The sequence below is a fragment of the Microcebus murinus genome, chromosome 10, assembly GCF_040939455.1.
Source record: "Microcebus murinus isolate Inina chromosome 10, M.murinus_Inina_mat1.0, whole genome shotgun sequence".
Taxonomy (NCBI): Eukaryota; Metazoa; Chordata; class Mammalia; order Primates; family Cheirogaleidae; genus Microcebus; species Microcebus murinus.
In genome coordinates this window covers 57,627,010-57,639,653 of record NC_134113.1, presented here as the reverse complement: position 1 = coordinate 57,639,653, position 12,644 = coordinate 57,627,010, and the positions used below count along the sequence as shown (strand labels likewise).

Below are 12,644 nucleotides of genomic sequence, written 5' to 3'. Positions count from 1 at the left end.
AAGATTATCCAGAGAGTGGTGCTTAGCCTAGATTGGGGAAAAACTAAGCTGCCCAGAGGTAATTGCAGTAGTGGGGCCTGCTAGGCCTACGAGGAAGAAAAGGACGCTGGTGACCAGAGGCATGCCCTGCCCAGGCAGCTCCAGTGGGGCTCAAGAGCTGACTGGGTGTGGTGGGATGGGCTTGGTCATAGGAGGAACAAGAACTGACTGGATGTGGGTGAGAGGGCCTGGGTTATAGGAAGGACAAGAACTGACTGTGTGTGGGTGAGCTGGGTTGGGTCATATGAGGGACAAGAACTTACTGGGTGGGGGTGAGATGGGCTGAGTCATAAGAGGGACAAGAACTGACTGGGTGTGGGTGAGCTGGGTTGGGTCATATGAGGGACAAGAGCACTATCCTGGTTGGCATCCTCTAGGACTAAGAGAAACTTGGGATCATTGAGAATTAGGGAGGAAGGGAAGGCAGACCTGTTGGTAATGAGAACGCAGGAGCTTAGATTGCACATGTTTAGTTTCAAGTGGTGGCTACATATTCAAGTGATGGTGTCTTGTAGAGAATTGAAGATCTGGGTCTGAAGGTGAAGTCTCAGGGCTCAAAAGTATATAGGTTCTCCAGAGCCTAATCCTGAAACTCTAGAACAACCAAGCTAGAAAAGGGCTAGAGATGATCTCAGCATCAGTCATGACTGCTGCCATTTTCAGAGTGTCCACTGAGGCCAGGTACTGGGCAAGACCTGTCACCTCTCCTTTATTGCCCTGAATTGACTCTGCAAGCAGGCTAGATATGTTTTTATTCATATTCTATAAATGACGAAAGTGAGATTTAAAGTATTCTTTTTTTTTCTCTCTCTTTCTTTTGTCTTTTTACCCCTGTGGGTAACAGTGATAATAAAGGGTTAAGTAACTTGTTCAAGGACACAGAGCTAGTTGGTCACAGAGCAAGAAACAATCCTGTTGTAGTAAACTCGAAGCCCCCCCATCATGCCTCTGAGAGTTAGGTCAGAATGCCTCCAATCCTCTTATTTAGCAAAAGAGAAACCTGCAGCCCAGAGGGAGAAAATAACTTGCCCAAGGGTAGTTAGAAATTGAACTAGGGCTGTAAACCAGGCACCTGTAATTGGGCTGACCTTGAGGGTCACCCAGTGTTAAAGGGGACTTGTGTAGGAAAGAAAAGCCAGTAAAGAAACACACACACACACACACACACACACAAACACAGGAAATGAGGAAGAACTTCTTAGCAGGGGTTACAAGGCATTGCCTATAGTTCTCCATGTCTTCTCTCCTCTCCCCACCACACTCTAGACCTCGCTATCCAGATTACTTGTACTTACTTGTACTGCATGCTACCATGCCTCACTGGGCTGGAAATGCTCTGCTGCTCCCGGTACACCTGGGAAACTCTTGCTCATTCAAGACCTAGCTCAAGCATCCTGTTTTCTGTGAAGCCTTCCTGCTCAAGCCTCTGCTGTTACCCCAGGACACTGTACAGGACCGTAACAATGTGAGTTACAGGTCTCTGAGCACCTCAGGGCAGTGATTTCATTGCGTTCACCCTTCTTTCTCCAGTGCCCAGCATGAGATCCCACCATTTAAAAATGCATGTTGGTTTGGAAGACCAAGGCAGGTGGATTGCTCAAGGTCAGGAGTTCAAAACTAGCCTGAGCAAGAGCGAGACCCCATCTCTACTATAAATAGAAAGAAATTAATTGGACAACTAAAATATATAGAAAAAATTGGCTAAGCATGGTGGTGCATGCCTGAAGTCCCAGCTACTTGGGAGGCTGAGGCAGAAGGATTACCTGAGCCCAGGAGTTTGAGGTTGCTGTGAGCTAGGCTGATGCCATGGCACTCTAGCCAGGGCAACACAGTGAGACTCTGTCTCAAAAAAACAAACAAGCCGGGCGCGGTGGCTCACGCCTGTAATCCTAGCTCTTGGGAGGCCGAGGCGGGTGGATTGCTCAAGGTCAGGAGTTCAAAACCAGCCTGAGCAAGAGCGAGACCCCGTCTCTACTATAAATAGAAAGAAATTGATTGGCCAACTGATATATATATATAAAAAAAATTAGCCGGGCATAGTGGCGCATGCCTGTAGTCCCAGCTACTCGGGAGGCTGAGGCAGAAGGATCACTCGAGCCCAGGAGTTTGAGGTTGCTGTGAGCTAGGGTGACGCCACGGCACTCACTCTAGCCTGGACAACAAAGTGAGACTCTGTCTCAAAAAAAAAAAAAAAACAAACAAACAAACAAAAAAAAAAGTTGGTAGAGGAGAAGGAAAAGAGAGAAAAGAGGGTCCCAGGATCACAAGAAATGAGGAATGCCCAAGGACACAAGTCGGGAGGCTGACTTTATTCTCTTTCCTGTGTACACCTATCCCTGGTCACTGCTCAGATGTGCTGTCAGCTGGATGCCCACAGAAGGATCCAAGGATTCAGCAAGTGGAAAAGGCAGTGGTGAGGAAGACCAAACAGGTACATGATCACCATATTTATGCTTGCATGCACATAGATTACACATGAACTGCATATTTACACATATAAAGGGTCCAGGCAAGTTGAGGATTTCTGCAGCAAGGGCCTTGCTGAACACTGAAGTGGCACACACTCAACTAAGGCCCACAGGGGAGGATGGCAGGAGCAGGAGTTGAAGTACAGTCTTCTTGGCAGAGATGTGGGCAGCTGTGTGGATAGCCCTCTAGGAAGGAGTGGGCCTCCTGAGGATGGGCCAGGGCAGCCAGGCGCTGCTGTACGCATTCCGCTGTCAACCGCGCTTCTGGGTCTGCATCCCAACAGTCCTCTAAGAGTTCTCTCAGCCCACCAGGGTCCTGGGAGGAATGACCAGAAAGCAGGTTTGATCGTAGAATCTTGAGCAGCCCTCAGGGTTAAAAGGCATTTCAATATCCATCACTCTCTTGTTTTCAACACTCTACTTCTGATCCTTCCTGGAGCCTTTCTCCCTTTCCCCTCACTGAAATCCAGCCCTGAGTCTTCTTCTCTATGAGACAGGCTCTCTGGGTGCTTTCCATACAGTCTACCTTATCCTCTGACATCTTAACATGCTGATGGGAAATTACTCTTCTTCCTCTCAGGCAATGAGGGTTTTCAGTAAACAATGTCTGGTTTCTGTTATCTAACCCAACAGACACAGTGGAAATTTCAGACCAGGTAGCAGGAGAAAAGCAGGAGAAATTGTGTTAGGAAATTATTTGAGCAGACCCCTGAATTTTCACTGTGAGGCTATTGCTTTAAGCTTTTTATTGTATTTTATTTATTTATTTTTTTTGAGACAGAGTCTCACTCTGTTGCCCGGGCTAGAGAGTGAGTGCCGTGGCGTCAGCCTAGCTCACAGCAACCTCAAACTCCTGGGCTCAAGCAATCCTTCTGCCTCAACCTCCCGAGTAGCTGGGACTACAGGCATGCACCATCATGCCTGGCTAATTTTTTCTATATATATTAGTTAGCCAATTAATTTATATTTATAGTAGAGACGAGATCTCCCTCTTGCTCAGGCTGGTTTCGAACTCCTGACCTCAAGCAATCCACCCGCCTCGGCCTCCCAGAGTGCTAGGATTACAGGCATAAGCCACTGCGCCCGGCCCTGCTTTAAGCTTTTATACCTAGAGCTTGCTTTTATTGGGTCACAGCAGAAACATGGATGTGTAAGAGAGAACAAGGAGTTATTGGACTAAATTTTTGGCTCCACTGTACCAGGAAAGGCATAATTTTGAGGGCAAAGCTAGGGAGGGCTTCCCAGAGAAGAGAACTGAGGAATAGGACTAACTGATGGTGAAGAAGATAGAGACAGATGGCGCAAGGCTGAGCAGGAGGAAGGTGTGTGTCTCAGGTGGATGGAATGGGCTGTGTGAGACCTAGTGTGGAAATGGATGGACTGTTAGTCAAAGTTCTTGTAGGGTGACAAAAAAAAAAAAAAAGAGAGAATATGAAAAGGATGGACTGAGGGTCAGAGAAAGTTTGCCCACTTCCAGCTAAACATGAACCAAGGATTGGTGGAAGAATGACAAGAGATAGAAGTAAATGGACTGGGCCGGGCGTGGTGGCTCACGCCTGTAATCCTAGCACTCTGGGAGGCCGAGTTGGGTGGATTACTCAAGGTCAGGAGTTCAAAACCAGCCTGAGCAGAACGAGACTCCGTCTCTACTAAAAATAGAAAGAAAATAATTGGCCAACTAAAAATACAGAAAAAATTAGCCGGGCATGGTGGCACATGCCTGTAGTCCCAGCTACTTGGGAGGCTGAGGCAGAAGGATTGCTTGAGCCCAGGAGTTTGAGGTTGCTGTGAGCTAGGCTGACATCACGGCACTCTAGCTCGGGAAACAGAGTGAGACTCTGTCTCAAAAAAAAAAAAAAAAGAAGTAGATGGACTGACTCTGACAGGGAAGTCCTTGAAACCCATGCCCAGCTCCCACTCTCCAGGTCCACAGCCCCAGCCTGGGCCTCTTACTGTGACAAAGCAGCACCAGGTGGATGGGATGTAGGGACGCCTCCTCTCCTCCACTGCCAAGGTCCACAGCTCACAGGTGGTGGGGGTACTGCCTAGTTCTGCCTCGTAGGCCAGTTGGAAGGGTGGTGGTCTGCTGTCTGTATAGGGGATAGGTGCCAGTTAGCCCTGGGGGTGCTTCCCTTGTCCAGAGGCCAAGGGGGAGAAGATCAGAGCTTTCTAGGGACTAGGTCAGGTGGTGGGTGAGCCTAGAATGGGTGGATAGGGAACGAGGAGTGGGGGGGACTATTCCATCTGTCCTTACCAGGCCTCAAATCTGGACAGCGGCTCAGGATCTCCCATAGGAGCAGAGCCAGAGAGTAAATATCAGCTCGCCGGAGGGCCGTGCCCCAGTCCTGTAGGTCCAGAGTCTTGTCCAAGAGCTCTGGTGCCATGTACCTTTGAGTGCCAGCCTGATGATCAAGGTGTGAGGGGCCAAGAATCATCTATGTGGCAACCCTCATTGCAGCACTGGTCCATGCAACATCCCCCCACCAATAGACTTAGCAATTTCCCAAATGCTGTAGGTACTTCTGTACTGTTGCCACAGTAATGGTCACATCTCCATCAACAGCACCACCATCATCCTGGGCCTCACCCTAATCCAGAGTACTTACCTCCATGATGGCAGCTGGGCTTTGCGGTTGAGTAGGGGCCCAGGCAGAGGGCTGGGTCAGGCCAGGGAGCACCAAGGCAAGACCCAGGTCTCCAATGGCACATGACCCATCTTCCCGAATGAGCACATTCTGGCTGCTCAGATCTCGGTGGGCAATACCTGGTTTATAGTGGCCTGTGGGAGAATCTAAGGTTGAAGGGATATGGATCTTCTTCCCCTCTTTTGACCCAATCCTTCCCATCCAAGCTAAGGGACAATCATAAACATAGTAGCATGGCTGCTGACTCCCCTGGTTTCCTGTACCCATCTCACCCACCATTCTGCCAGCGCTCCTCATGGAGAAATGCCAGGCCCTGGGCCAGGGACAGTGCCATCCGCAGGGAACTCCCCCAGTCATTTGTGTGCTGAGTCAAGTAGTGGCACAGGGAGCCCTGGGGAAAAGCAGAGAGAAGAGGGTGGCACACAAAGCTGGAGGTGGCTGCTCCATCTCAGGGAGCAGAGATCAATTGACAGGCTTCTTGCATCTCCCCAGCAGACACACTGACAGATTCAGGACAAGACGACAGGCAGGGGGCTGGATGTGGCGGCTCATGCTTGTAATCCTAGCACTCTGGGAGGCTGAGGCAGGAGGATCGCTGGAGTTCAGGAGTTCAAGACCAGCCAGAGCAAGAATAAGATCCAGTCTCTACTAAAAATAGGAAAATTAGCCGGGTGTCGTGGCGCAGGACTGTAGTCCCAGCTACTTGGGAGGCTAAGACAGGAGGATTGCTTGAGCCCAAGGGTTTGAGGTTGCATTGAGCAACAATGACACCGTTGCACTCTACCCAGGGCAACAGAGCAGAGACTGTCTCAGGGGAAAAAGAAAAAAAAAAAAGAACATGCTGTAGAAAAGTGAAAATGTCCATCAGTCAGATTGACATGAAAAATAGTAACTCTAGGTCAAACGTACTGAGCATTTACTGTGGTCCAGGCCCTGTGCATGTGGCCCCCTGTAATCTTCCTGACAACCTTAGGAGACAGATACTCTTATCACTCCCATTTTACAGATGGGGAGCTTTAGAGAGAGCTAAGTAAACTTGCTTGAAGTCAGTTGGTGAGAGAGAATCTTGGAGCTTGAATCCCAAGCAGTCTGACTCAAGGGTCACTTGCTATTGACCACCACCTTATACTGACTCTGAAGACGTGGGGCAAAGACAGAAACAGGAGGCAGGGTAAGCTAGCTGGGGCATCTCTCATGCACCACCTTGCCTGAGGTGTCAGGCCTACGTAGATATTGACGGGTAGAGCCAGTGGATAGCGAAGCAGCAGGTGGGGAGCAAGTGGAATTGGAGGGAAAAGAGTAACACAGTGCCTCATGCAACAATTATTGAGCACCTTCAGTGTGCCAGCAACTGTGCTCAGACACTGCGATGGCTCAGGGACAGATAAGAGAAAATGATAACATAAACACAGAATGCAGTAAACCTCATGATAGGAAAATTAACCAGGTACCATGGGGCATAAAGCAAGAACAACTAACTGCCTGGAAAGTCAGAGAAAGTTAAACAAACAAAGACAGTGGTTTTTGAGCTGAGCCAGGAGCTACATAGTTAAAGAGGGAACTTTCTAGAAGATTTCAGAGGTGGAGGAGCTATAGGTGCTGATCCAGGGAGGGGCCACTGCACTGGGTACAGAAAGAGGTTGAACTACATACAATGAGGTGAAGGGGTTAGCTTTGGGGAGCTCTTCCTTGCATGGACAGACACAAAGTCCTGATGGAGGGTAAACAGGAGGCAACAGACACAATGACAAGGAGCCTCCACAGTCACGCAGATCCTAGCAAATGACTTTCCTTTTCTGAGCCTCATCTGGATAATAATTCCTACCTCATAGTGTGTTTATGTTTTTAATTTTTATTCCTGGAATTCTAAAATCTTTCCTGATATTTGTGAAGGTTAAATATGAAAATGTGTTGTGTTTACATTGCCTAGTGCAATGCCTAGCATAAAGTAGAAGGGAAATGGTATAGAAACCAAAAAAAGTCCTGAATCTTTAGCAGGCCCATAAGGCCTGGTGTGGGCTGCCTCTTCCTCTTCTCCCTTATTGCTCATTGTGCTCCCCCTCGAGTCACATCTTACTATTCTCTCTTATAGTACTGTGGCCCCTCTCTTTTACCACTTAGCACACTTGACATTTGACACTTATTTTGTGTTTACTTGATCCATTTCTGTCTCCCCATTAGTCTAAAAAATCTGTAAAGGCATCTAGCACAGTGCCTGATATATAGTTCATAAATACTTGTTAAATGAACATATGAATGAGTTCGGAGGGCTATGCCTGCAGGTATTTCTTTAACAATGGTATTTCTTTTTTTTTTTTTTTTTTGAGACAGAGTCTTGCTTTGTTGCCCAGGCTAGAGTGAGTGCCCTGGCATCAGCCTAGCTCACAGCAACCTCAAACTCCTGGGCTTAAGCAATCCTCCTGCCTTAGCCTCCCGAGTAGCTGGAACTACAGGCATGCGCCACCATGCCTGGCTAATTTTTTCTATATATATATATTAGTTAGTCAATTAATTTCTTTCTATTTATAGTAGAGACAGGGTCCCGCTCATGGTCAGGCTGGTTTCAAACTCCTGACCTCTAGCAATCCGCCCGCCTCAGCCTCCCAGAGTGCTAGGATTACAAGTAGGAGCCACCTCGCCCGGCCAAAAATGGTATTTCTTTAAGGTTGGGAATATGAATTGTTTTGATTTCTTCCTTTCCTTATTTATATATATATTTATTTTATTTTATTTGAGACAGAGTCTCGCTTTGTTGCCCAGCCTAGAGTGAGTGCCCTGGCATCAGCCTAGCTCATAGCAATCTCAAACTCCTGGGCTCAAGCAATCCTCCTGCCTCAGCCTCCTGAGTAGCTGGGACTACAGGCATGCGCCACCATGCCTGGCTAATTTTTTTTTTTCTATATATATTAGTTGGCCAATTAATTTCTTTCTATTTATAGTAGAGACGGGGTCTCGTTCTTGCTCAGACTGGTTTCAAACTCCTGACCTCGAGCAATCTGCCCGCCTCGGCCTCCCAGAGTGCTAGGATTACAGGCGTGAGCCACCTTGCCCAGCCCTTATTTATATTTTATGTGTTAGAAATATTAACATGAAAAAAAACATTAACATGTATTGTTTATGTAATAAAAAGAATACAATTGTTTTTATTGTTTTAGAGAAGAGAAAATCTAAAGCAGAAGCCCCCACCCCCAGACACACACACATACATCCCTTTGTCCTCACCTTGGGGTGCAGTTCCAGTACCAGGAGGGGACCTGAAGGCAGGGGGCTAGGGCCCCCACGGCTGGCAGTGATAAAGCGGACAATGTGGTCATGCTGTAGGCCTGGCAGTTCATACAGTGCTCTCTCAGCGCGGAACTGGGCCACAGCCCTTGCGGGGAAGGCCTTGATCGCTACCAGCTCACCTCGCAGCCGCCCGGCCCACACCACTGTGTGACCTCCTTCCTGGATTACCTGGTGGGGACACTGTGCTGGGTGCAGGCTTCTGAGATACACCAGAGATACCCCAGCACAACCTCCAGGAGTGCCCAGAGGAGCCCTTCTCTCCCTCCCTCGGGCACCTGAGAGAAGCACAGCTCGGGCAGCTCCGGCAGCTCCTCACTCCAGTCCCTGCCTGCGTCTGGCTCTGGCTCTGGCCCACCTTGCACTCTGCAGGCCTTTCGCTGTAGCAGAGCTGGGACAGAGAAGAGCCTTAGGGTCAAGGTGTACATGCATGGGGACAAGGAAGGGGACTTTGTGAGAAGGGAGTTTTGTGAGAGGTAGGTTATAGAGATCCCAGGACCATGGAGTCAAGGGTGCCTGGAGGGGATCAGAGCTTTGGGCAGTGTCTTGGGGTCACAAGGGAGGGATGGGGCGGATTAGTACCCAGGATGATGCTGCCTAGCAACAACAGCAGGAGGAGGAACAGCCCCAGCAGCACCAGTGCCATCCAGATGGACTCACCTGGACATCAAAGCAAGAACTCAGGCTGGCGAGCCCTGCCCCAAACCCCCTCTCTGCTGCTCTTCTCCTCCTCAGAGAACTTGCTTCTTAACCCACCCCCACCCTGGTCACAAGCCCCCTTATCTCCCAGTCACCAGGGCAACTAACTTCCCAAGGCCAGGAGGAGGGAAGCTTGGGGTGGGGGTAGGGTGAGAGCTGGCCCTGGTTCTAACTCTCCTCCTAACCTGGGCCCCAGCCCCCACTGGGCTTAGCACCCCCGGGTGGCTACCTGGGGAGGCCTGGGGACCCTGGGAGCCAGGAGTCCCAGGGCTCCCTGGAGGAGGCAGATGGCTGTAATTGGCATTGCAGAAGTCAGTGCCACAGGAGCAGGTGAAGAGAGTGGAGCCAGGGCTGGGGTGGGCTCGGGGGCTTGGGTCACAGTAGAGAGACTCACAGCCTGGCTCATCACTGTCTCGGCATCCTGACGGGGTGGGATTAGGGGAAGAGGAGAGACAGGGGGAGTTGGGGAGACAGTGCAGTGGGGTCTGGGAACAGAAAAGATAAATCCCTTCTCTATCAGGGGCATCATTTCTATCTCCCATAGGCTTTTCTCTCCCTCCACACATTCCATTTCTCCCCTTCCCCCTTCACTGCCACCCACACCCCAGCATGTGCACGTCTCCCACCCTAGCTATCACCTGCCATATGCGTTGCCATTCACCTTGCATCTCCACCTGTGCCTGGTCTTGGGTCAGGTTCCAGATCCCAAAGCAGCAGTGGCTGTAGAGGCAGCGGATAACCCGGGGGGGGCCTGGTCCTGCATCTAGCAGTTCTCCCAGTGTCTTTGTGCTTCCCCGCACTGCGGGGGCCTCAAAGAACACACAGGTCCGCCTGTTTGGAGGTGCTGAGGCCCAGGATAGGGAAAGGGGAGGATTCAAGATGGAAGCGAATGCAGAGGCAAAAATAGTGGCCAAAAGAGTAGACAAAACATGTTTCATTTCCCAGTGTCAGTATGGTAAAGCTACAGGAGGAAAGAGTCACCAGAGGCCTGGAACCTGACCCCCACCTTGGGGACACATGGCTCTACCCTTCACCCTCACCCACCCAGCTCACTCACCACTCTCCCAAAGGGGTGACTGTTGCTTCAAGTGCCCCTTTCCCTCACTGGGTGGATGGAAAGACCCTGCCCCTCTGTAGATACTTACCTTGCACGGCTGTGGGAAGTAACGCCCAAAGCCCCAGAGACCCCAGCATCCTGCTGAAGGATGGCAGCAGGAGGAGGAGAGCATAAGCCAGCACAGCTGCCCCTGGCCAGAGCTTTCTTCAAATACAGGGCATCATGGGCTTCCAATCCCTCAGTCCCCAACTCCGCCCCCCTCATCCTCTCCCAGTCTCTGTGGGGGAGAAGGCTGCTGTGGGGGAGAGGGAGGTATGGGGAAAGCAGGGAAAGAAAGGGAGGAGCAGAGAACCAATCTCATATCCTCCTCTCTTCAGCCACCTCCTCTTTTCTCTGTGTGGTGGGAGGAGGGGGCCTTGGAGGCCCAGCTGAGAATCCAGTGATGCCTAACTTCAAATCTCTGCCCTTTGCTGACCTTGGAAGAAGGTGCTGGACTCTGTCAGCCCGTTAGGCTGGAAACCAAATGCTTTGAGCCCTTCAACTTTGCCCAAGATCTCCTCTAATCCATATATTCAGGACTCAGATCTGCAGCTCTGTGGGCAGAGGGAGGCTTCACAGCTGATACTAGAGTTGACTTTGTTTTCCAAATTCAAGAATCAGAAAGTATGTAAAATTTCAGTTAAAAAAAAAATCATGGAGGGGGGGAAATGGGCATTTATTGAAACCTTAGAATCTGTACCCCCATAATATGCCGAAATAAAAAAAAAAAATGTCCAGGAAAAAAAAAAAAAATCATAGGGCAAACATGCTGGCTCCCGCCTGTAATCCTAGCACTCTGGGAGGCCGAGGCGGGAGGATCGCTCAAGGTCAGGAGTTTGAAACCAGCCTGAGCAAGACTGAGACCCCGTCTCTACTAAAAATAGAAAAAAATTAATTGGCCAACTAAAAATATATAGAAAAACTTAGCCGGGCATGGTGGCAAATGCCTATTGTTCCAGCTACTCTGGAGCCTAAGGCAGGAGGATCACTTAAGCCCAGGAGTTTGAGGTTTCTGTGAGCTAGGCTGACACCATGGCACTCTAGCCAGGGCAAAGAGTGAGACTCTATCTCAAAAAAAAACAAAAACAAAAACTTGGGAGATTCAAGGCTGCCCTAACATCGAGCACCTATGGTGTTTCCCCCCAAAATAAGACCTACCCATAAAATAAGCCCTAGCAGGATTTCTAAGCATTTGTACAATATAAGCCCTACCCCGAAAATAAGACCTAGTGATGGGCGTGGCTATGCAGCGTATCTGCACAACCCATGCATTTTATCGCAGAGCAGTATAGAATATGAGCACCCCTTCTCATCTGCCCCATCCTGACAGCTACTATCCCAGAGGTGACTGGAAGGGTGCAGGCATCCCCACCAACAAGGTTGGCTCCCCCTGTCAGGTCCCAGCCATTCTGTGAGTGCTGCAAGCTGATGCTTTGAGGAGTAAATAACACATCCCCTAAAAATAAGCCCTAAGGTGTCTTCTTGAGGAAAAATAAATATAAGACCCTGTCTTATTTTCAGGAAACACGGTACTTTGTCCTGGGGCACAACTAGGGTTATGCGTTTCACAGTCATCTCCTCTAATTCTCCCACTGAGATATTTATTGTTATCTCCACTTGATAGGTAAGAAAATTCAGCTTAGGTAAGTAGCTCAAGGTCAGACTGCTAGAAAATAGCAGAGCTGGGATTTGAATCTAGGCAATTCTGACTCCAATACTCCTGCTCTGTTCTTTGTATCATACCATGCTTCCTGAAAACAAATACAAAATTTGGCAATGAAAAAAGTTCCTATTTAATACAATATTTGAATATTTGATTGTTTTAATTTGGATTGTTGAGAATATATGCACCATTACGGGCCAACCTGCCCCAGTTGTTAGAGAGGGGGTACAGTTCACACTATCACCACCAGAGGTCAGCACACATAGAAACTCCTGGCTGTGGTGAGGGGGCAGAAAGCACCTCCTTTGATGACTAATATATTATACAAAGAACACCTCTTATATGTATTAAGCTGCAGGGACTATAAAATATGAAGGGAGGGCACAGGGTGTGTAGAGGGAATTTCAGCTTGGAAATAGAAGAAGAGGTTTATGGCTTGTGCTACAATACAGACAGGAGTCCAACTCCTCCGACATTTTCCTAGAGTAAGAAACAGCAGTAATAGGTAATCATTTCCACACCGGTGAGCAGCTGGCTTTCATGAGAATTAGTCAGAGGGGACTTGTTCCCTGTTTTCCTAGCTTTCTGTCCCCCTAGTGGCTGCCTGGAAACCCCTTCTTATTTGTAACGATCTGGCTTAGACCAGGGATGACAGACCGAGTACTGACTCTGATTCTGGGGTCTTTCTTCTGGGGAGCCTGCATGAAAGGAGATAGTAAATACTCCAATAGTTGTCAAACAGCACCTGGAGG

At 49.1% G+C, this 12,644-nt stretch overlaps 1 protein-coding gene across 3 annotated transcripts; it reads right to left on the bottom strand.

Annotated features, from left to right (window-relative positions):
- Nucleotides 1-2,607: 2,607 nt before the first annotated feature.
- AMHR2 (anti-Mullerian hormone receptor type 2) lies at nucleotides 2,608-10,327 on the bottom strand. Of its 3 annotated transcripts, XM_012763646.3 has the most exons (11): nucleotides 10,279-10,327; nucleotides 9,795-9,977; nucleotides 9,363-9,554; nucleotides 9,017-9,094; nucleotides 8,713-8,825; nucleotides 8,375-8,605; nucleotides 5,429-5,543; nucleotides 5,114-5,286; nucleotides 4,762-4,909; nucleotides 4,461-4,597; nucleotides 2,608-2,823 (listed from the first exon to the last, which is right to left on the bottom strand). In XM_012763646.3, the coding sequence occupies exons 1-11, from the start codon at nucleotides 10,325-10,327 to the stop codon at nucleotides 2,608-2,610; spliced, it is 1,635 nt and encodes a 544-aa protein (XP_012619100.2). The 3 variants fall into 3 exon arrangements, with proteins under 3 accessions (XP_012619100.2, XP_075862927.1, XP_075862928.1); XM_076006813.1 differs by lacking the exon at nucleotides 2,608-2,823 and having other exon boundaries at nucleotides 4,553-4,593; XM_076006812.1 differs by lacking the exons at nucleotides 4,461-4,597; nucleotides 4,762-4,909.
- Between the last annotated feature and the right edge of the window lie 2,317 nt (nucleotides 10,328-12,644).

Excerpts from the sequence above, each read along its gene's own strand:
- AMHR2 (XM_012763646.3), bottom strand. The coding sequence starts at position 10,327 with ATGCTGGGGTCTCTGGGGCTTTGGGCGTTACTTCCCACAGCCGTGCAA. Across the intron at positions 8,606-8,712 it reads CCGAGCTGTGCTTCTCTCAG|GTAATCCAGGAAGGAGGTCA; the intron begins GTGCCCGAGGGA and ends TGTCCCCACCAG. Across the intron at positions 4,598-4,761 it reads CTGTCCAGATTTGAGGCCTG|ACAGCAGACCACCACCCTTC; the intron begins GTAAGGACAGAT and ends TCCCCTATACAG.